We start from the raw sequence: 24665 nt of genomic DNA, 5'->3' as shown, positions 1-24665 counted from the left end.
GGAGAAGCTCTGCTCCAACCCATATACTCTGTGACCCAAGTAATGAGTCTTCTGTAGGATGAATCTGCATGCTCTGATAGGTCAGGCCTGCCAAACTCCAGTTCCGGCGTGGTGTCAAGACCACTAGCCGACTGGAGAGTCATAAAGGTCTCTCATGCTGGACTCATCTGAAATGAGTTCCTTCAACACATTCATGGTGTCAAATTGTAGCCCAAAAGGAGGGGAATTTGTTGCTCCTCATATATTGAACACATAGACATAGAACAGGTTTGTACACCTTGTCTTGGGCCGGCAGAGGCCTTGACCAAGTCGAAGTAACAGTTGACGGTGTCAAACGGCTTCGTAAATGTTGCTGGTTTACTCGCCATTGCCTTCGACTTTGGTGTCAAGAGACCTGACTCTGATGGCGTTGATGAAGTTGTCGAGGCCTTCGATGCTTTGTATTTCTTCAGTGGGACCGAAGGAGGACTCGGTTCCCAAATCGATACTTTCGACAACTTCTCGTTGGGTCGAGAACCTTCTCGACGTAGTACCGGCTTTACGCTCGAGGTGATTGCCTTCGACTTCCCTTTGTCATTGGAAGGTGCAACCGGGGCATGCTTTTGTGTGATTCTTTCGAGGGGTCTGGGCCGCATTCTTGAACATACGCATCATCTCTGATCTAAACGCATCCCACTTTCTATGGGAATACGATTTTGTCGGGCATCTGATTACCTCAATAGAGGCACGCGGTTGTGTAAGCCCTGTTTGAAAGGGCTGTCTTGCTGTTGCTTTTGACATTTTTTTTCTTTTCACCTGAATCCACGGTGCAAGAACTTTAGAAAATTTGCAAAGTGTTTAAACGAAGCAAAACCTCTGAAAAATGAGTGTCTAAACTAAGGTAAGCCATTATACCATATGACTAAATAAATCGCTAAATTTGTATAACAATCTTACTAGATAGGCTAAGCTGTAGGAAAATTCTCACACCTCATACGGCTGACTGCGTCCACACAGAAGTCGGTGCACTTGCTTACTGCATGCTGAAGAGTACCAAATTTAGATTTTAAACTCTAACCTCCGACATGCCGTCTAATCTAGAGAGTGAAACTAGTGGAGCACCTAAAGCGCACTACTCATAAAGGAAATCAGTCAGCACGCATGTTGAAAGACAACATGCCTAGTGCAAAAAACGGATCGTATTCCGCCTTGGCAGACATCCGATCATTCTATACGCTTCAGCAGCACAAAGCACCTGAAAACGGCTCCGCCTCAAGAGTCTTTAACCATTCTTCGAGGGGTCCCTGTCATAACAAGACGGTTCAGCAGCCGTGAACAAATCTCAGCGACAAAACCATGGAATCTGTATCCATATCGGTGGCTGCAATCAACCAAGCTCCAACAAGAGATTCTGGTATTGATTTCCAATGTAAAACACTGTCACTGCCCCCTAGAATCACTGCCATGGTACATGCGACCAGCTCTTTCATACCGTTCACTGGTGACCTGATCATTGACTCTCCTCTTAAAAGAAAGTCAACCTCTCATACAAGTGAGTGTCTTGAGACATCTGTTAATAAATCGTTGTCTGTATCTTTAGTTCCATACACCCCAGTTAAATTTAGGACTAATGAACTAGAATCTTCTCATCTAGTTTATAACAATCTCCTATAATGTTTACATCTGCTCTCCCATTCATCACCGCTATCAATAACCTTTTCTCACCACCATGAAGTAAAAGAACTCCCTACAAATAAATCGAATGCTCTCACTTCCTCTCCTCCTTCATCGGCATTAATATCAATGAATTTGACACTTTCGTCACTAATCAAATTATATGAAACGATTGACGGCAGACTAAATGCCCAAACAGAGATGTTGAATAAGCTTGTAAACAAATCACAACAGTTAACTCCTAATCTGACTGAACAGCGCATGGCATGCTTTAAACTAAGGCCTGCGACGGGGACCTCAAATAGAATCTGTTATGTTCATCAAGCAAGCAGCTCTCAAATCAAACTTGCAGCAGCATAAATAAACTGGCTTTAGACAAGGTGCCCCTGCGCTTGAATGTCAACGCAACATCAATAAATGATCATAACAGGGACTTGTACTTGGAAGATCCAATTTTCATAGGGATCAGTAATGCTCAATCTGATGTGCTTGAGCTTTCTAAAAAGCCCAATAGTGAGGCTGTATGCACCGAACCTATCAAACCAACTCGAGTAACATCCCCAGAATTGGTGGAAACGTGAGATGATTTCGACATATTCTCAAAGGCCACTTAGGTTCTAAAAACTAAGGCCCCTTTTTTTGCCTCAGACTAAAAAACTAAGAACATCAAAACCAACTCTACAGTTAATCACGCAGCATATAAACAATGCATAAAGAATAGAACTAAGCCAAATAAACAAACCATGGACCCAAGCGCAGCAATCACTGAAAAATATGCAAAAATTGTCAAGCGAAATGAAAAATCAAGCGAGTATAAACTGCAGAGACCCCACACATGAAGGATTGGATGAGCTTCTAGGCGAAATTGAAGCCCAAAAAAAAATCACCCAACATACGTAATTGCAAGTAATCAAAGGGCAAACATTGAGGTACGAACGTTGAATGTGATCTATGCAGATAATAGAAAAGATCCTTCCACTCTTGAACAGCGATAAACTGAGATGGAGAACTCGATACATTTTAATACCAGCGGATCCCCTCCTAGAAACTCAGTCCCACATGTTGGAGTCAACCCTCAAAGAGAAAAAAGAGGATCCAATACGGAACCCTCCTGTCCCCTGCACACCTTGAATTTGTGTCAATATGGCACCTTAATAAACATTTAAATGGAGAGGGTAGATATACATTCGAGTAGATTTCAATAAGCAAGATAGTTTGCAATGGTTTAGTAATGATATCCAGATAACAAAGAAAACAAATTCTTTTATTCCAAACGCAAAGGCCAGGGTAGGTTCAATTCATTTGATAGTGGCTGACGCGTTTCGAGAATTGTGTTCTCTTCATCAAGAGCCCAAAAGAAAGTCAACCATTCACTGAAAATCAAGAATGAACAAAAATACAGTCAGGTATTTGAACTCGCCCATAATCTGCATTGTCAATATAGCGCTAATATTTAGCTCGTACATTGATGACATGGTGATAAAAAACGACAGGGTATTCACATCTGTTTGGTAGAGCGAAAAAACAGTTAAAGGCGGTCCACATGGCCCAAAATACAATTCAATCATATCCAGAGCCACCACCACCCTAAACAAAGGATGGCTTGATGTAGGGTAAATAGTAGGCAAAAATACGACCTTAACCACTCATCGATACTTAACATCTTTTCTGAGGTACGAAATCTTGAAGATTTAGCATCCTTTGAAATAGAACAAGTAGAGTTTCTCCACGACTCTGACTTAACCTCTGCAAGGTTATGGATCTGATCAGGTGCAATTTTAAACCTAATTCGGCAATCAAGACAATATATATTCGAGCTGGGATTTACTCTCATGTATGAGTCGTACGAAAAATATAACCTATCTGAGAAAGTTTAAATGACAATCCAACTCAACACAACCAAAGAACTCTGGTATAGTCCAATTTACTTCACGACCCACACATCTTGCCCACAGGATATCTGAACCCAAAGCAGGATACAACTTGTATCAAAGCCGTGCATGAAACATGGTTTCTCCATAACCATCAAACCATGAAACCACTCTGGACATTTGCGTTAATATCTTGGAATGCACGTGGACATAGCCACCTAATTAATAATGAAACCACCAATCTTCACAAATCTGACATCATTGCCCTCCAAGAAACTTGGTTAGTGGCTACTCCAGTGTGGTACAACTACAGTATTGCTATGATACCTGCTCTGACTCAGTCACAAGGGAGGCCCATGGCTGTTCTCTTAATAGCTACCAAAAACTCAGCTGGCTTGATCTTAAATCAATGGGCTCGCGGTGCTGTTGCGCTCAATGGAACTGGCAGCCTGAGTGCATAGCTCCGGACTGGGGAGAGCCTAATTATAAATTTAACCACCGTACACTAATAATACCAGCTTCATTTCCCTGCATCTTGTGGATAGACTTCCTGGGACTGCCCCAGCCGCTCCGCAGACCCCGGGATCCAGTGACTGCAGAGGGGCTGTGGCGACTTGGGTCGGCGGGTGGGCTCGCGGTCTCTCCCCGCGCTGAGGCTCCAGGGGGCGCGGCCAGCCGGGCTGCTGGGTACCGCAGCGTGGCAGCCTTGGAGGGGGAGGGGTGATTTAGCCCTTCATTGCGCCTCATTCCTGGCGCACCCACCCCGAACCCCCCCCCCTTTGCATCACTGGGGACGCTTGCTCTTACCGGGAGCCTTTGGCATGTGCGAGCGGACGCTGCAGGGCCCCAGTACCTCCATCGCCTGTCTGCTCCTCGTGGGGGGCCCTGCGGATGAGCACGGTGCTGGGGCTTGCGCTGGCTTCCCGCTCCTTAGACGCCCCCCCCCCCCCCCCCCCCCCCCGACGCCAGCTGAAGGTGCCTACTCCTACGGAACACGGTAGGAGGCTGGGGAGGGTGGCTGGGCTTGAATGTGGCCACCAGGGTGATTTTTACACAGTAGATGTGCCTATGATTGCCACCTATTGGGCCAGTCCTTGAGCTGCTGGCACATAAGGAAATACCCGCTATTGATACGGCCTTCTACCCATGCTACTGGTGGCACCCCCACTTCGCATTTAGTGGTGTATTCAGTGGATCTGCAGAGGACCCCCACACCCTCCTCGCCTCCTACCATCCGCTGGAACCGGGGGCAAATCACTGGGTGTACTGGAACTTAAGAACCTCCTTTTGGTTAGTCAAACCCTGGACGTGGCACTCCACAGGTGACCGCCACAGGTTGAACCATACCCGCTACCCCCACTACATACCGAACCAATCTGCTATCCTGCACGCTATCAGGTGAGGCTTCTAACCCCAACACTTGGCATGACGCCTGCGGCGAGCAAGGTGGAGACACGACCTCGGTGACAACACACATACTACTCCCCGGAGGGGTAGTGCCACAACTTACCTCAGGAGCCCTAACGTAGGTCTCTTTTTGGACTGACCAGATTGGTCCTGGAAACCCCATTATACACGGAGTGGCAACAGAATGCTGACATCCCCGGCAGCCTACACCAGCCCGGACTCCCGGGTCCCCCGCCCACCCACACCATGACTAAGGGAGCGGGAGCTGGGAAGAAACAGAGCTCTCTGAACATGTTTGCAAAGACACCAGCTAAGTCAGCAACGGAGACACTTGAAGAGGCCCCTACAAAATCGGCCACACCAGCACCTGATGACTCACGGAAGATGCTGGAATAGATCCGTGAGGAGTTTACAACCCTACACACCAAGCTGGACGATATGATTGGCACCATCTCATCCATCAAGGCACATATTGAAAAAACTGGTTGGGTGGCAGAGGTTGAGGCGAGGGTGGGTGCCGCCGAGGATGTGCTGGGTTCCCTACGGGCCACGGTCTCCTCGCTCTCCACTCGGGTACTGGCGGTGGAAAAAAAGAACGATTACTTAGAATCCCGCTCAAGACGCAATAATCTGCGCATAGCTGGTGTACCTGAGGACAATATCACTGAGCCCATGGAGGACTTCGTGGAACACATGTTGCCGTCAGTGCTAGACTCACCGAAACTCTCCCCACAGTTCGCAGTGGAAAGAGCCCATCATGCCTTGACTGCCAAACCTAAGTCTGGCGCACCGCCACGCCCCATCATAGCCAGAATTTAAAATTTTCTTGACCGAGATGCTCTTCTGAGAGCGGCAAGAATCAAAGGGGATCTGTACCCGGATTTCTCTGTGGTGGTCCAGCAGGAATGCAAAACCTTTGCTGCAGTTAAAAAAAGGCTCCAGGATCTAGGGGTAAAATACTCCGTTATTTCCTGCCAAACTAAGAATAGAACACTCCAATCAGACATACTTTTTCACGATCCCCGAGGAGGCCTCAAAATTCATGGATGAACGCTTCCCTGGCTGATCCTTCACCACTGCTATGACACCGCTATCTCGATCATTATGCACCAAATTCTTGCCTGGAAACGGGCCCATCGTTGTTCTCATGCACAGTTGAGGCCATGTTATAAGTAAATGCATTAACAGTTTGAGCTTGTTATTCCACGGAACTGCTGATCCTCAGTTTATGCAGCCTATACTAATCATACTGTTAAGTGTGCGGTCTTGAAAATTTCCTTAAATGTTCCCCAGTCCGGTACGCCACCGCCAGGCCAGCTAACGGGCCCCCAGGCGCTGATGCCGATGAGTTTGTTGTTATGGTCATGTTGGGTTATCATTCCTCTGTTTGGGGGAGGGATCTGGGTGGGGGGGATTGGGAGTTATGTTAAAAAGGACTTGACAACCACAAGAGATGCCACACATACCGCAATATTATATCATGGGTTTACGGATAATGCGATGTACCCGCCCCAGCCAGACTTGAATTGGGTTCTACCATTCTGGAGACTGGAAGTCAACCAACGTCCTACACAAATGGCAGATAGTAGTTTAGCTTTCATGAGCTGGAATGTAAGAGGGCTAGGAAACCACAAAAAGATGAGATACAATTGTATGCGGAACGCCATGGCATTAAAATCCTATGCCAACAAGAGACTCATGCCCGCTCTGAACAATGCGAGAAGTTCGCTAAACAATGGGGGCCTCAGAGGTACTTTACCAATTACTCTACCCAAAGTCGAGGTGTCCGAACTCTGATACACAAAAGTCTTAAGTTCACATGCTGTAATTCACGGATAGACCCACAGGGGAGATATGTACTAGTTCTGGGCAGACTGCAAAATCAGGAGGTGGCTGTATTAAATATATATGGCCCGAACATAGACGACCCAGATTTCTACCTGCACCTGGCCTCGGTATTGGAAAGTTACCCCCTGGTTCTGATCGTATGGGGTGGCGATTTTAATACTATACTAGATATCTATCAATCTAGACAGATCAGGCTCCAGATCTCGGCCAATTATCCAAGGCAGCCAAGACTATTCTAAGAACGCTCCCTCGCTTGGCGATCGTGGATGCCTGGCGCCTCATGTACCCTGACTCCCGCACTTACTCCTACTATTCCTCAGTCCCTGATTCACATTCTAGGATAGATAGGTAGCTTATATCAGACATATTGGTCAGGTCCCTAGCCCACCTAGCGATCCTCCCTAGAACTTTATCCGATCACTCACCGGTGATTATCTCATTGAACTGGGGTCAAGACTACGATAAAATGAGACAGTGGAGAATAAGGCCTCATGCCCTTCTCGATCAGGTTTTCTCAGCTGAGATCGAGTCTTCCATCGAGGAATTGTTTGAGGTTAACACTAATTCAGTGGCATTACAGGCCTCCTTGTGGGAATCCTTTAAACCATACATCAGAGACATTGCTATTTCCAAGGGGTGTGGTATCCTGAAAAAAAATCAGCTCGGATATCACTAGTAGTGAGTCGACACTAGCAACCCTTGAGGCCCAATATGCCCTGGATCAATCTCCTGAAACATTGGCACAACTAGGGTCAGAACTAGACACATTCCGTGGCCTAGCCGAACAGGAAGTCAAGTTCTTCGACAGCCCTCACTCGGTTAGGAAATATGGCGAGGGAGAACGCCCGGGTAGATTGCTCGCTAGGTTGATTCGCCGGGAGTTTGGAGATCCCAATATACTGGCGATAGAGAGACCCGATGGAACACTGGCCACTTCACCACAGGACATTAACTTGGAATTTCTATCATTCTACACCTCCCTATACTCCAAAGTGGAGGGCCCCCAGACATAAGAAATTGACTCCTATTTAGAGGGCCTCCCTCTCTGTCCTTTCCACTGAGGCCAGCATTTCTCTGGAGAGACCATTCACTCCTGAAGAGCTCATGGAGGCTTTTGAATTGTTGGCATCTGGCAAAGCTCCTGGCCCAGATGGCTTCCCCATCGACTTCTATAAACGATTCAAGTCTCTCCTGGTCCCACATTTACTGACCCTGTGAAGAGGAGGCTTGTGAGAGGGATATCCCCCCCCAAACCCCACACTCCGGGAGGCATTGATAACAGTCCTTCTTAAACCTGCCAAAACTCCCACCCAATGCGGTTCATACCGCCCCCCTTTCACTAATTGACTGCGACATCAAAATCTATGCCAAGCTACTGGCCTCCCGACTAGCCTCATTTATGCCCCACATCATTCATCCTGATCAAGCAGGATTCGTCCCAGGCAGATCCACTTCTTTGAACCTGAGGAGACCCTTTAATGTGATCAATAGGATCGATCCAGGGGTGCATGCAGTAGCGGCTACCCAAGAAATGCAGAAGGCATTTCGATTCGGTGTCGTGGGAGTATCTGTGGCGAGTCTTAGAGAAGTGGAAATTTGGTCCCAATTTCCGCAAATGGATTAAGTTGCTATACACCGCCCCATCGGCCAGGGTCCGCACGGAGGATCCGTGTTCCTCCCCCTTCCAAATAGCCAGAGGAACACGACAGGGCTGTCCTTTTTCCCCACTAATATTCGCCATAGCCATGGAACCATTTGCCGATATGATGCACCAGTCACACACTCATAAGAGGCTTGTGTACAGCAGGCCAGGCCGATATTGTTTCTTTGTATGCCGACGATGCCCTGCTGTATATTCCCTCCCCAGAAGTCAACCTTGCCCCAATCCTGGAGGACGAGGTCCGTTTTGGAAACATATCTGGGCTAAAGGTTAATTGTTCCAAGTCGGTCCTATTTCCCCTTACGGACTGCACTCGACCCCCTTCGGACCTAAGAGGTTTCACTTGGTCCCAATCCAATATTACTTACCTCGGGGTGGTGGTCGCCCGACAAACTGGGAAGCTACGTGAGGAGAACTACCGTAATTACCTCACAAATCTGGCCCCAAAAATGAATAGTTGGGCTAGACTTCCCATGTCATTAGCGGGTCGGATAGGCTTACTTAAGATGGTGGTACTGCCCCAACTCCTTTACTGATTTACGAATCTCCCCATATGGCCAGGCAATGACTTCTTCCGATCGCTACACTGCATAACCAACTTCTTCCTATGGCACTCTGGCGCAGTCCGACTCAAATGAACAACACTGACCACCCCTAGGGAGCTAGGCGGGTTTGGCGCCCCCGACTTCACCAGGTATTGGTTGGTAGCCCAGTCCCAATTTGTCTCCCACTGGTTTAACACCACTGACCGCCTCCACCCCCACCCAACGCCCCATGTCCGGCTACAGAAACTGTCAGTGATCGAGTAATTGGTTCCCTTATTCTCAAACCCGTCCTGGTTGACCCAGACTCGGCAAACCCTGTTGCCAGTACATCCTTGGCTCTCACAAAGATTTGGAAACTGGTTGGGACACCTCATCCCTTCCACGGGGACCTCCCTCTCTGGAACTTTCTCCCCGATGTCCCAAACGTCCCCCAATCCATTGTGGCTCGCTGGGCAGATGAGGGCTTCTTAACTCTTTGCGATGTCTATGAACAGGGCAACTTCCTCAAATGGGCTGACCTCCCAATCCCCCTCAAACAAAAGCAGTCAGCATGGCTGCAATACTCCTCTCTCCGGAAAACTCTCAAAGCCAGATACCCCAACTTCCCTAAAATACCACCTGACGAACCCATAATAGCGGAGCTGAGCTCCTTTGATTCCTTTAAGGGGAAAGTATCACAACTTTACACCCTATTGCAGACCAAAGCGGACCCATCCTTCACTAAACTAAGGCAAAGGTGGGAAGAAGACCTTGGAGTTGAGATCACTGATTGAACGCTGGTCCCGGATGTGCGCTCGCACTCACAACGTATCATATAACTCACGGTTCAAATTAATACAATTCAAAGTGTTACATAGATACCATCACAATCCAGGTACACTACACCATATGTTTAGTAACCTCTCGTTCAGCTGCCCTAGGTGTGGTGCGGATCAAGCCCCCTATATTTATGATTTGGCTCTGCCCGCAGCTGATGCAATTCTGGGCCGAAATATGCTCCACAGTTTCTGCTATACTAGACCATACTATAGATCCGTCCCCAATGCGTTGCCTCTTTCACGACTTGCCCCAACTTGGTTGTGATTCAAGGAAACTGGCTGGACTTTGCATGGTGCTGGTGGTGCGCTGCATTTTGATGAACTGGCTTCGGCCTAGAGTACCCACGCATGCACAGTGGCTCATCACTGTCACGTGGGCACACGATACTGAGGAGTCCTGGGGTGCACTGCAACATCCGCACTCGAGACCAAGGGATATTTGGCTGGAGTTCCGTAGTTATATGTTCACCATTACCTCGAACTCTGACACTGAAGCCTCTACCCCCACCCTTTCCCCAAAATAATGCTGCCCCATGAACTGTGACTTAGTCGTATACCCAAGACGTTATCTGGTCCTCAACCCTCTGAATGCACTCGAAATGCCAGCACTGTATTGTAAAAGTTGCATTGTGGAATGTTGTGATTCACTGCCGTGCTGTAAGTATATTGGTTTGGTCGTGTGTTGTCAAGTCAAATAAATAAAGGTTTAAAAAATAAATCTATGGGCTCAACCAAATCCATTTATCCAACTGGTTAAAATTGCCTATCGTAACAAATGCATTGCATTGGTTAACATCTAGTGGAACCACCTGGCCATTGATGAAAATTCCATTTTTGAAGACACAATCTGTCCTTGATACAATTGTTACAGACTCAACTATTGATACCATCTTTATTGTAGGTAACCTTGCATTGTCTGGCTAACAAACAATTGCATCAAACGCACACACTGCGCAGGTGGGCCAAACTCTTGGCCTCTAGGCAATTGTTAATGCTCAATGGAGCAATAGAGGGTGATGTGACCGCACGTCCTACCTGGTACCGGCAGCAGCAAGAAGCCACACTCGATTACATATGCACGGATCGTAATATGTTCACTCAACTTAATGATTTTTCGGTTCGGAATCGAAACATTAGTGACCACGATCAATTAACTTTATTTTGGAGATGGATTAAACAAAACACAGAACATCATCAAATGCACATTGAGGATGGTTTTAACAGTATCTAATGGGTGTAATCGCATTTGATGAACTCCATATAAACTTGACGTACTCCACCAACTCATAAAGAACAAAATTGGGCTGAAAAGAATGGGGACCACTTCGGAAGGAGTCTGTTTCGTCCTTACAATTGTTTAATGAGACTCATTGCAGGTCTAGTAAACCTATGTTAAAACGCAGGCATCAATATGATCCAGAACTTAAACAGCGTAAATTCTCACGAAGAACAGCAATAAGACGAACTGGAAAGGTTCACACGGCAGACTAACAAGCTCTAATCGGGAGCACCAAGCTGAAATACAAGAATTTGGTAAAATCTAGAAAATCCTACCTATACCAAAACGATGGTGAAGCCATGTTGCGAGCTCTTGCATCCAAAAACTCGGGGGCTATTTGGAATTTACTAAACGGTGCATCCCTGACCTCTCGGGCTTCCTTACAAATAAACATGGTAACAGAACAGGCTTGGATAGATCATTTCACTGCCCTGTATGCCAGCAGAGACCAAGAAACTGCCCAACAAGTCAGAATAAAACCAGGGTGTTTGATGTTGACATTTGATCTAGATTATATTAAACTTTATATTTCTAAGCTAAGTCTCTCGTGAGCCCCCGCCCTGATGGCCTCGCATATCAAAATCTCAAAACCAATCCGGAGCACTGGGCCTCTATTCTCTATACAGTATTTCAAGATGTTATTGACTCTGAACGAATACAAGACTCTTGGCACAAGTCAATAATAGTACCCATCTTTAAGAAGGAAAATCGCCAGAGACCCACCAGCTACAGGCCCATAGCGTTGCTCGATGTTACGGGCAAACTATTCTCAAGACTGATCCTTTGAGACCATAACCATTGGAACAATTGTAATAACTTATTTGATCCACATCAAACAGGCTTTGTTCCTGGAATCGGGACATCTATCAATTTGTTGACAATCGCAGCCATTCAGCAGCAGAATTTAGAAGCAAATCAATTCATCTATATGGTGTACATTGACTTTTTTTGCTTTCAATTCCGTAAGCAGAGCTCCAATGCTCTGCAAAGTATCGAACACTGCTTGTCCAACATCACTTTTTAACTCCAGTAACACAGTTGCATACTGACACAGCCATCCAAGTCAGATTAATAACAGATGGCAAATATTCAACATCAATATCAACATTCTGTGGATTAAAACAGGGATGTGTTCTGGCGTCTTCTACATTCAACCATTTCATTGCTGACATGAGCAACATATTTTCAACTACATTAGGTGATCATCCATCAACTTGGAACATCACTGATAGCCTGGCTCATGTACGCAGATGATTTGGTTCATATTTCAAAAACACCAATTGGTCTGCAAAAATTGTTAACTGGTCTGGAGAAATATGAAACCTTAAACTTACTAGAGATTAACGTTGAGAAGACCAAGGTCTTATGTTGTCATCCTAGCAAGAGGAAGATCGGCAGATTCAAATGGTCACTGAATAACACCCATCTTGAAGTCATAGACCAATATAAGTATTTAGGTCTCAATGTCAACAATCATGCCTCAGAGCAACCTTACTTATAAGAATTACAAACTAAGATTCGAACGGCCATATCAGAGGCGCTGATAGTACAAGGAAAATTTGGTAAATTCTCCTGTTCTACAGTCATTACTTTTTACCTACAAAAAGTCTCCGCAATTATTTTATATGGGGCTGAGACTAAATTCCCTAGATCGGAACAATTCTGGGCTAAAATCGAGGGGTAATACTGCAAAAGAGTCCTAGCACTACCAAAAAGTCTACCTATGTGTGTGTTGAGGTTCGAACTGGCAATGTCATCCTTATACACTATGTATTCCTGGAAGGTTTTGAGTCTGTATAGGAAGCTGTACATGGCCTCGAACAATGGTCGATTGATGGAAAAAACATCTAAATATATGCTGTCCTCAAAACATGATTTTCCTTGAAAATGGAGATCTCTTGTGAAATCTGTAATGGATGCAGCAGAAATCAAAGTGGACATGTTAATTGCTAACCAGACCAAAGCTAAAAACAAGCTTTGGAGGTCAGGTTGGATACACACATTAGAACAATGTAAAACATAGCGTGTCTTTAAAGACCATCCATTCATTGAGAAATGTTGCAGAACCAAACCTTACTTGCTTACATTTCCAAATCCAATGTACAGACACACTGTACTACGTTATAGATTGGATCTCTGCAAAACAAAGCATGTGCAGGCCAGCTACAAGCAAATAACAGAATGCAAGATCTACTGTTGATTGTGCTGCAACCAATCTCACACAAAGACTCATTGCTTACTGAGTGTCCAGCCTTACGAACCAAACAAGTGTTACTCTTTAAATCCTATTTTGAACACCAAAGACACTTTACTTCACTGGATCTATGGAGCAAACTCTTCCAAAATAAATTGATAACAGTCCAAATAGCCATAGCAAAATATGTAATTCAATTGGAACTTGAAAATTAATTCTCCATGGTGTTCAATGTCTCAGACATTTCGAAACGGTCCAAGAAACGGAATGACGCGAATTTGATGCAAAAGGGAAATCTTACTTGCTGATGTAATCTTATTTACCTTTTTATAGTCTAAATTGAATTTGTAAGTTGGATAGCAGAGAGCATCATGTGTAATCAAATACTGTCTCTTTTTTTAAATATAGTTTTCTTTCAAATTGTGAGTACTCTAAACACAAACTATATGATTTATGGATTGTTGTAACTGAACATTTATCTATTCACCAACTGATGCAACTAGACATTGTTTTATTTTATTCATAAATGTGAACAGATATTATAGTAAAGTTTGTTTTTTCAACTAAAAGAATAATAAAAAAAATACAAAATGAATGCCTCCGTAGAGGAATCCGACGAAGAGGGAGACCGATGACTTCTCTTCTTTGAGGAAGAAGACAAAGACTGCCTCGATTGACTTCTCGATCGGGACTTTTTTTTTTCCCCCCAGCTTGGAGGAGTCTCTAGACTCGCCAGACTTCTTTTCTCTCGTTGAAGAACATTTTGAAGCCACCCACCTCACCGCCAGTTTACCTCTACGCTCCCTGAAGGCTTTCTCCTTCATAGCTTGACAGGACCCGCAGTCGTCGGTATGGTGCCTGGAGCCCAGACACCACAGGCAGACATAGTGAGGATCTGTAACAGACATCTTCGACCCGCAGTCGTGACATTTTTTAAAACCAGACTTTGGTGTCGAAGGAGTCGAGGAAGGCGGCCTTTTTCTTGCGAAGAAACTGAAGTGCGCCGTTAATGACTCGAAGCAAAAGCTTTCGGAAAACCTGAACTGAAGCCAACTGGCGGTGTATGTGGTATTTATGCTGACGATGATACTTTAAGGAGGCCCTCGAGGGACAACGCAACGGCATCGCATACAGTGCCCTCTGCCGAGAGACGGAACATATTTTCTGAAGCAGCAAAGCTGGCGAGATATATATATCACAAGATGAGGAATACGTGGAGTACATAATCCGTTCGAAGTATGGTTTTATGAAGCCCTTAGTGGAACTTTAGGAAAACTGTCCCAACAACCACTAGATGTTGGACTATCCAAAGCATGTGAATCTAAGCAGATACAAGCATCAGAAAGACGATTACAGGTATGTAATATTTGCCATATATCAATTACATATTTTAAAAATATACTTAGTAAATGAACTATGTTGACCATACTTTGCGCGCTTTGGGATGACACTGTACCTTATTGCTGCATTAGCCCCCCCTCCTGGACAGGGCAAAGTCTAGCTGCTCTGTCAGATTACCAAGGCGAGAGCTAGGTTGTAAATTCTGCAAAAATGTTTTTCTTTCTAAGCCTTCACAACAGGAAACTTAAACCATCTCCATAACACTTTCAAAAAGGATTCTTTGTTTTGGAGCCATGTAACTATATACTGTTACTATTTCTAAATGTCATGAAATTCACTTATCGCCGAAAGACGAACGCTGATTTAGAACTGCTAGGATTCATACCTGTGGTTATCGCATATCTAGAGCAAGTGCATTAATAGCTCAAGCACACACTTAATGTCTTTTTTTTATTGAGCGTTGAATCACAGGGACTTTTTCTGTGAGGAGCTATGTAAAATGTGATATTTCTATTACCGCATTGTTTCACTTGTCTAAACCGTACCATTTTAACAAAGAAATGTCCTTCTGACCATATAAATAACTGCATTCAGACAGGAATTGGAGCCTATTTTTTATTTTTGTATACACACTTGGGATGCATTGACATAAAGCGCCTTTTGATAGTATGGGTGCCTAGCTTACTGTGCAAGACCCAGTCTGCCCTAAATCTTCCTTCTGTAATCCTGCAGGTGACCTTGAGACTGCAGGAGTCTCAGCTCCCGGACAGCAAGCAGCTCATCCAGTATCAGATCCAGTGTGAGGAGGAGGACAAGTTCCTGCTGCTCTATACGCTTCTGAAGCTTTCACTTATACGTGGGAAAACCATAGTCTTTGTCAACGCCATCGACCGCTGCTACCGTCTGAAGCTGTTCCTGGAGCAGTTCAGCATCCCGGCCTGTGTACTCAACTCAGAGCTTCCAGTGCGTTCTCGGTGAGTCTCCCATGCAGTCAGGCCAAATCACAGATTGTTGTCCTGTTTGCCATTAAAGATGTTCTAATAGTAGTTGGGACAGTGAGATTTGGGGCATTGCAGAAGATGACCCTCGATATCTGAAGTGTTCATGTGGGATTTATGGCCCACACAGCACCTCTTCTTAAAAACGGATTATCGTGTGAGCCGTTTCACAGCCATCTGAGGTTTTTTAGTCCATTGCCAACTAGGTTCTCCTTGGTTTTAAAATGCCCTTTCCAGGAGTGATAACTTGGCCTTCTTGTTAGTTTAATGAAAAATAATTGTGCAATGTAGTGGTCATTTGGCCATCTCCATTCACTGATGCATCAAAACCGAATGAGTGGTGGCACCTCTATAGTAGACTGTATTGCCATACACTGAGATGGGTTCCAGTCAATAGGACATTGGTGTAAACACTTGAGCAAATCCGTGTAGGGGTGGATGTTCACTGTTCATGACGCAATATTAATAGCTGCGGTTGCGAGGCTCTAGGGCACTTTTTCTCCAAATATGTACTGTTTCCCTTTGTTTTCCTCCTGTTCATGTGCTGTGGTTTTGGGCTCAATGGCTGTGGTAACAATTGTAAGGAAAGATTTTCTTTTTGCAACTTTCCCTCCATATGTTTATATAGAACCCTTTTCTTTTTGCTTTGCTTTTGATTCTGCCCTGACATTTTGAGGGAAGTAAAGCCTTCAGCTTCACTTCCCTTTTGCTCATTTGTTATGTGTAAATTGACTAGTCCTTCATACTAGAAGTACTTGGAAACTTTATTTCCCTTTTGAATTCTAGTATTTTTAAATTGCACCCAGCACCTTACAATGCAGTGGAATGGGGATACTTTTGTATCAGCATAACATTTTACACCCAGGATTTTTGGTTACTTTGATATGTGCCCAAAGACAAGCTGGTACCAAATTCTACTTGCATTTTTCATAAAATGGCAGTATATACTTCATACTCTCAATTTTCATTTTTACAAGGAAACCAATTCCTCTTATTTTATAAATGGTCAGACAAAGATGTGCAAAGCAGCTGTAGTCTTTAATTCATACGCAATGATTTTTACTGTCAAGTTAAATCCTGCTTAATAATGAGTACATAAACCACACGAGATATTTTTGAAAAATCTCATAGAACCATTAGACATATGTAAGTGCCAATGCATCATTCATAGAAACATGCAATACTTCCATAAGCATATAGTCCTCTAAAGGTGCCAATGCTTTACTTTAGCTGCATTTAATCATAGGTAGTGTAGGTACAACCGCCCGATGGCACGCCATCACCCTATGAATATACAACCAGACCGGAGGCCAACTAGGGTATTTTCAAATCAAAGAATGACACGTGGCTTGTGGATCTGCTTAGAATCACATGCTTTGCATAGGCTGACATCTAATGGTAGCTGCAGAGTATTGCACATGAAGTTTTTGAAGTTTGAAAAGGGACGTCGACTGGCTGTGTTTGTTATTATATCCCTAGGGTGATGTTCACTGTACCCATGATGCCTCACCCGTCGAGGTTCCTCAGATAATTTGTTTTCCACCATCGTAGTTAGTTGTGTTTCTCAGAGTCCTGTAGCTATACTTCTTTTGACTTAATATCTCTTCGTTGTTAGATTTAATGGTTACCGCTCAACGCTACATCCCGACGGAAGACCTCTCGAAGACAAACAGATGATTGTTCCGGCAACGGGCTTCGGCCTACTCCTGGCTTCGGCCTGGCACTAGGAAGAGTTGGGGGACTGATCCTTTTATATAGAAAATGCCTACCTCCATGCCCTGCTTCTACTGCTCTTGTTTTGATGCCCTAAATTTCTCATTCCAACATGGAGCAAACTCAATTTAAATTCTTTCTAGAGTGTAACAAAGTTCTCGTGGAAGGACACCCGTAGAGAGTACAACCACTGCCTTCCCTGTGATCACAAAAAGAGTGACGAATGAAACGGTGGGCGGCCTAGGCCATGATGGCAGAGTCGTAAACTGCTGCTGGTCTCTGAGTTGTATCCAGAAGGCCAGGGATGGGCCGGTTCCAATTCGGAGCCCGGAAATACCACAAGGGAACCAACAGGCCCCCACGTGTGCGCCCCAGCCTCGAAAGGCATTTGCAGCGTGCTGCCATGGGAAGGCATCTAGCGAAAGTGACGCACATGCATACCCACACCTAAACACATGCCCCAAGGCCGTTAATCAACAGAACCGTCGAAGGAAGGCTGCACACCGGCGTCGGGTACATCGCATCCAACCGAATCACTGTAAAAAGCCAGCTGCGGTTCCACATCAGCGTTTACCGCAAGGCGATAAAGACAAACTACCAGCTATAGGCGTGCATGTTAGGCAAGATTGTATGCAGTAACCCTGTGGGAGATTACACCAGTCTTGTCCTCTTGGCATTCGGTAACCCACCTATTGGTATAGGTCTGTACTACACAAGTTGACTGAGCAGCCAGGCCTATTTCAAGAGGGGTAAATGTGAGCTGTAGCATCGAAATCCACAAATACAAGTATCCAAATAACACTTACACTCAAGGTTTTCTAGTAAAATAATTACTTAACGGTCAGTTTTAAATAAGCAGTCTTTAAAAAGGGCAATGTGCAACAATCAAAATACACTTCATAACACTTTCCTCCAGAATCAAGATAATCAAGTAGATACTCTTTAAGAGGTGCTTCATACACACTTCCTACACCCTGAGGTGACTTAAATTATTAGGACACTGTTGGCATTTATATATTGCTTTTATGCTTGGTAGAATTCTGAGGTTGTGAAAAAGGGAAAGGTTAAGGAAGGAAAAAGGTTAACAGGTTCTCGGAGCATGTGAGCACTTTTCAATCTCCCAATCAAGTCTATATAAGACCTTCCTGGCAATGCTAGTTACAAACCAATGTACCACCTATGAAGGACAGAATCAGTCAATGGGTCAGAAGAGTCTGCATGGAGCCAGCACAGCCAAAGTCAATTTGAACAATGTCTATGGAGCTGTCGCACTTCTTAGATAGCACAAAGTCTTGCACAAAGTTGGAGAGTTTGTAGAAAATCACTGTTGGGGCACAAGCTGTTAGGCTTGTGAAGGCCAGAGCTGAGATCAACTCTTCAAAAAGCAGCTACTGCAAGTCTCGAGTGAGATAATGCAAGCTACAGACAAGAGGTAAGTACCCCCACTCAGCACAGTACTTTAGTTTAGAAGAAGAGAATCCAGCTGGCTTCTGTTCTGGTTTCAGATCCTGGGTTCCTGGGCCTCTGTCGTGCAGACAAGAGGGAGAACCTCTGGAGGACTCCTGCACTGCAGTTTGAAGGTCGGCGGCAGCTACAGGCTCTTTACAGTTCAGCGGCACTTCGCGGTTTCAGCTACTGGCAAATAGCACCACAGCGGATCTTCCTTCACTCCTTGAGTCCAGCACTCTGGTGAGGTGACTCGAGCTTGGGTCATCCTGCTTCGGGAGGGTCCTCGGGATCTTACTGGAGCTTCGTTCGGCTTAAAGACGTTGCACTCGACTATGGCTTTCTCGACCCCTGGCACTCTGTACCAGCAGCAGCAAAGAAGTATACAGCCAGTTGGGGAAGGTCCTCCAGCAAAGTTCGTCTTAGGGTTAGTTGGTCCTGCTAACCCAAGGGATGAAGTCCTCTGGAGCTTCTCTAGTCGATTCGGAAAAGCAGTTTTAGCACAGCAGCAGGGCTACACCGGGCAGTTCAACGGTCCAGCTGAACGTGATCAAATTGACTCTAGTGGGGACTGAACTGATGGACCTGAAGTGTCAGTTGAATTAGATAAGAACATAGCTGAAAGGCAGTAAAGGCTGAATGGTTCCACTCACTCCAGAGTAGGAGGAATTTATATTAGGAACATATCGAATGTGAATTAAACATCACAAGAGGATGTGGGTAAGAATACTGCAGAGAATAGTGGCAGAATTGAACTAGACCCTGAAACTGGAATGCTAGTTTTGACTGAGGAGCTATGTGATCATACATCATTGTGTCTAGCCCCTGGGTAGTGTTGAATCCACAGAAAAAGAGTGTTATATATCTGAAACACAAATGGATTTGAGAACAACCAGCTTACGCTTTGATGAAATGTTTGAAGCATTAGAACATCTGCTTGCCACACTGGTTGACAAGTGTGAAACCATTGAGCGAAAACTGAATGTGCATTCTATATTACTGCACAAAAGTATTAATAGGGAAAGGAAATCAATGCGAGATAACAGTACAAACACAGAGTTGGCCCCCCACCGTTGAAATACCTGATTGTAACATAGATAATTGTTATGAGAAAAGAAAAATCGAGAAGTGATAGAGCATAACTATAATATAAGAGAAGGTAGCAATAACATCCATGAGAAAAATCAAACATGCTTAGCTTTCGAAAATACAAAGATATGTAGTAGGAAAAAACGAAGGGAAAAACCTAGTCAAAAAAGAAATGTGCCCAAGCTGCCATGTACATTGGTGAAAGACACAAAAAGATAAAAAATTGATGCATTATTGCCACACCAACGGAGACTATCATTTTTGAATGATACTGACAATCTGTAAATGTGAAAGGTATTGACCGTATGGAAAAAGCTGCTGGACACATAACTGATGTAAATAGAAATGATACACATACTAAATGTGAGCCCAAGAATTAACAAAGTGCCTAAGAATCATAAAAAGATTAATGATATACTTAACTACCTGGCTAATATGAATGAGAAAGATCACTCGTCTACCTCTGATAAAACAAAAGGGTTGTGAACTTGCAGTAAAACGCAAGAAGAAAGCTGATAAAAACGCAGGTATTGCAGATAACTGTCATGACCCCTAATAGAATCCACAGTGTAGGTACGGTCTGGACTCTGGGAATGGCTGATTGACTCAGGCTGCTGCTTGGAACTGGTGATGCCACCTCCAAAATGGCCACCAGCCTTGAGCACTCAGTGGGAACAAAGATGGCCTCCAGCCAATCCATTCAGAAAGCATTCATGGTGATCTAGTGGTGCTCGGTGCAGCCCAGGGCTATATAAGCCCCGCCCTAGGCCACACCCAGCGCTTAGCATTTTCTCTGGCTGCAGAAGACAAGCCGTGTAACGCTTGCCCCTCTGTTTCCAGTCCCCACCTTTGTTGGATCCAGCTCTTATATATGCAATCAGCATTCCGCCGTCTCTGCAAGGCAAGAATGCATACGTGAATGGGATCCGGCTCCCATGAGCGTAGGAAATGGGGAGGACAGGAGAGTGGGGGGGGGACAAAGCCCCCCCACAATTTTAAGTGGGGGGATATAATGTAATTTATCCCCTCCCCCCCACAATGAGAAGCGAGGCGAGGGAAAGGCAGGGGTTATTTTTCATTCCAACTGTGAAGGCTTTGCCTGTGCCAGTGCTGCGCTGCCTGACAGGGGCCCGAGTACAGAAACTGTACACCAGTGCAAGTTTAAAAATTGCACAGTATTAGCACAAGGGCAACGTTTGTCCTATTTTATTTAAAAAACAGGGCCATATTAGAAAACTATTGCACCGTGACAAGTGCAATTTGGCATGGTGTAAGCACCTAGGAAAAAATTGCAATAGTGCAAAAAAGATGAATTTTCAATGCGTTTTTTTACCGGTCCAAAGTTTTCCCTAATGCTAATACCATTTCGTATTGACACTAGGGCGAACTTTGCCACGTTGGAATACTGCAGTCAAAATCTTTTTTGCCCAAGGGCCATATTTTCCCTAGTGCTTATACCATGCCAAACTGCACTTATTATGGTGCAATAGTGTTCTAATATGTCCCTTTGTTTTTTTTTAAAAAAAAGGGCAAACTTTGACCTAGTGCTAATACCATGCAACTTTGCACTTGCCCTGGTGAAAAGTTTCGGTAATCTGGCCCAAGATATTTCTTTTCTGTGTGCGTATTTGAGGGGCACAACACCGCCCGGGCTGGGAAGCCACAGGTGCCCTCTGCTCCTGAGTGACTGCTTCTCCCTCTCCCAGTGCTCGAATCACATGATGCGCAGTGCACTACAGACCGCGAAAGCACAGCCCGGGGAAGGGGGCGGTGTAAGGGAAGGGCCGGGGCAACCAGTGCTGAGTCAGCCGCGTGTTGAGGCGGCAAGTGGAGCAGGCAGGCAGTAATATGTGCTCCGGCAGGCGCACGTCAGGCGCTGTCAAACTACCATTGATTTTGTGCTTGACAAGTTGACATTAATTTCAGGTGAGGACAGGACTGGTCCGTGCAGTGCTGTGCGAATGCCTGGAGCCAATCTGTGTGTTCCTTTTTTTTCTTGGAAAATCACATTTTCAAATAATGTTTTCAAGCAACTTTTGTTGTTGTCCACTCCGTGTATGTTAGGGCTGAGCGGGATCCCCGTGTCCTCCATGGCTTTCATCATGCAGTGCTGAACAGACAAAAAGATGAGGGGAGGGTGTAGGACAGGCTTCTGGGCCACTGCATACACATCCCTGTCCGCCCTCTTCCAAAAAAGGACCTGTCCAAGACACAGCCCCTCCCGAACAGCCTAGCCCCCCTCTCTTCACCTCGGTATTACACTGTGCAGGGCTGGAGTGTGTTACAAAACAGGACCTGACCGTTAGAGCAGTGGCTACCAGTGGAGTATTTTTCTTGGTATCACACATGAATTGTTAAAGCTGCATTCAGTGGGTGCACCGTGTCCAACTCAGCCAAATGTCCTCTGCTGGGATTGCCTGTTAAATGCATCTACAAAGCACTTTATTTGTATGCTAAAAGAGACAAGTATTGACAAAATGAGTACAATGGGTGCAAACAGCACCACACTGGCTTCTCATACATTTTCATGTGTAAAGCAGATTTATTTCCCCCTCTCTCCGTGGATAGGATTGTGGCAGAAAAAGGTCCAGGTACCAAAAATATGGCCCGTAAACACCAATTACAAATTGTGATTTATTGCAACGAACTAGTGCTTGGATGTGGGTGTATTATTTTGTTAAAAAGAAGTGTGGTCAATTAAGGTTTTTAAATACCACTGGGCCAGCATTATGATCAAAACTACCAGATGTAGCTCGCCAGGTTCACCAAGTCGCAAAATTCCCTCGCGTTGTCCCACAAAACCAGTGCACACTAGTCTTAGTTGGTCTGTCAGGCCAGCACTTCAGGCAAGCCTGAGTTTGGTGGTCTTGTCTCCGTTTTCTTGCGACAGACACATGTTCTGAATACTCACAAGGCATAGTAGGTTCATCCCCCTCTGCTCTTAAATATTGTGTTGTAATTTTTGTAATGTACCTTGTAATTTTTGTAATGTACTTCCCACTCTCCCTCCCTCCTTGCCTTGTGGGCGCTTTGAAACAGTATATTCTTGTATAAGCGCCTTACAAGCAAACACTAAATATATAAATACATGTTGCTTCTATCTCCTGTTTACAGCATCTCCCAAAGCATGAGGAAGAGCTTTGCTTCTGTGGTTTAGTTTTGAGTGGTGGGGTAGTACTGCCTGTCTGGGATAGGATAAGAGCTCCTAGCATTTGGCAATACCCTGTGTGTGGTGTGAGCGCCTGGGTATCTGCTGACAATGGGTGGGATATGGAGCAAATGCTTACCCTCTAATGGAAATGCTGAGCACACGCTGATTATTTGATGATGATACCGGCTATGTTATCTGAGAAGCTGGCATTTGACGCAACTACCTGGAATATGATTTGCTTACTTCAGCATATTAGTACAATATCTAAGGCCACATATATTTCATTGGCATGCCTGCTAGAGGATGTGAATTAATGGAATACCTGGCTTCGGATGTGAGCACTTGGCAATTAATGTAATTGCCTGGCATTAGCATTGGTCAAATAATCTTCAGAGTGGGGTGTGCTGGCATCACCTGGCCAAACAAATAGCGTTTGCTAGCAATCATGGTGCGAGTGTAGCTAATAAGTAAACACTTTCGACTGCAGCATGTGTGTCAGGAAGTCTGCTTGAGAAAATGTTTGATAGACCACTTCTCTCGTCAGTACCAGGAAACTATCAAATGTTTCTTTGTTCTGGCTGAAATGAGAAACAAATCACACCATTGGATAAGGTATTATTCTTACGAGTATATTACGTCGTCAACAAATATGTTAGCAGGCCTCAAAACTTTCAGTAGCTATTGACTAGTGATAATGGACTCTTGGTGAGTAAGAAATGAGTGCTGTGCGTATGTGACGAATTGGGGGGGCGGCAAGTGACTATTAATGCCTGGCTAATAGCTCGGAACTTGTAATGTCTGAAACACTTGTGTACGACCGCGATATAAATATAATTTCATTTCATAGCCCTGATGGAAGTGCACTATAATTGGAGCTTCATTTGTGTCGTTCCCTTAAGTAGTGCAGCTCAGTGCTACACTGTTGGTTACAGGAATGGGACATCTGTAGGAGGTACAGGTTTAAAAGCCATATATCATTACTCCTTATGTTCTGTGCTAAAAAGCAAAGGCAGATCACACAAAATAAACAAATTGAGGGAAAGTGCTGGAGACCTATGTTGGATTACCCCAGAGCACCGCTATGGAATTCATATGGGATTGATTTTTGGACTGGCAGCTACTGAGTTTCTAACCCCGGGTCGCAATCTGGGTCTGTATGTTAAACAAATGACATGATGGGCGCATACTCATAATTCCTTGCTAAGCGAAGCATTGCTAAGAAACTCGGTTTGCTAGGAGTGTTAACTTGTTGGTTAAGCATGGCATTAGTGCAGCAGTACATGAAGATCTTAGCCGCATACTAGAGGAGGTACAAATCAAATTGAGTAAACTTGATTGTTTTCCAACACCTGTGTACTAAAGTCCATTGAGTGGAATATGTCAAATGTCCTGCCGTACTACGGCATTACACCATCTCACGTGGCACAGCTGCTTCGAACAGGCAGAAGTGCTGCAAATATTGTTAAGTACCCAAAAATCAAATTTTTCCTCCTCTGCACAATTAACATTATCAAGTGTCCATACCAATTCTTCCATCTCAGAATTGGTAGACATCAAAGGATGCCTCCTACAGAAAGAGCTTGCACAGGTGGAGAAGCTACTACAGATCCTTCTAACTGTTCCAGTATCTTCCTGTCAGGCTGAGAGGAGCT

At 44.8% G+C, this 24665-nt stretch overlaps 1 protein-coding gene across 1 annotated transcript in view; it reads left to right on the top strand.

The window, feature by feature from the left end:
- The window catches only part of DDX56 (DEAD-box helicase 56), a 786153-nt gene that overhangs the window by 313884 nt on the left and 447604 nt on the right, over positions 1-24665 (top strand). The window contains exon 6 of the mRNA XM_069618962.1: positions 15349-15590. Within this exon, the coding sequence (XP_069475063.1) occupies positions 15349-15590 (242 nt within the window). The remainder of the gene's footprint in view (positions 1-15348; positions 15591-24665) is intronic.

This window comes from Ambystoma mexicanum, chromosome 10, assembly GCF_040938575.1.
Source record: "Ambystoma mexicanum isolate Mex_15411 chromosome 10, UKY_AmexF1_1, whole genome shotgun sequence".
Lineage (NCBI taxonomy): Eukaryota > Metazoa > Chordata > Amphibia > Caudata > Ambystomatidae > Ambystoma > Ambystoma mexicanum.
This window is presented reverse-complemented; position numbering and strand designations above follow the sequence as displayed.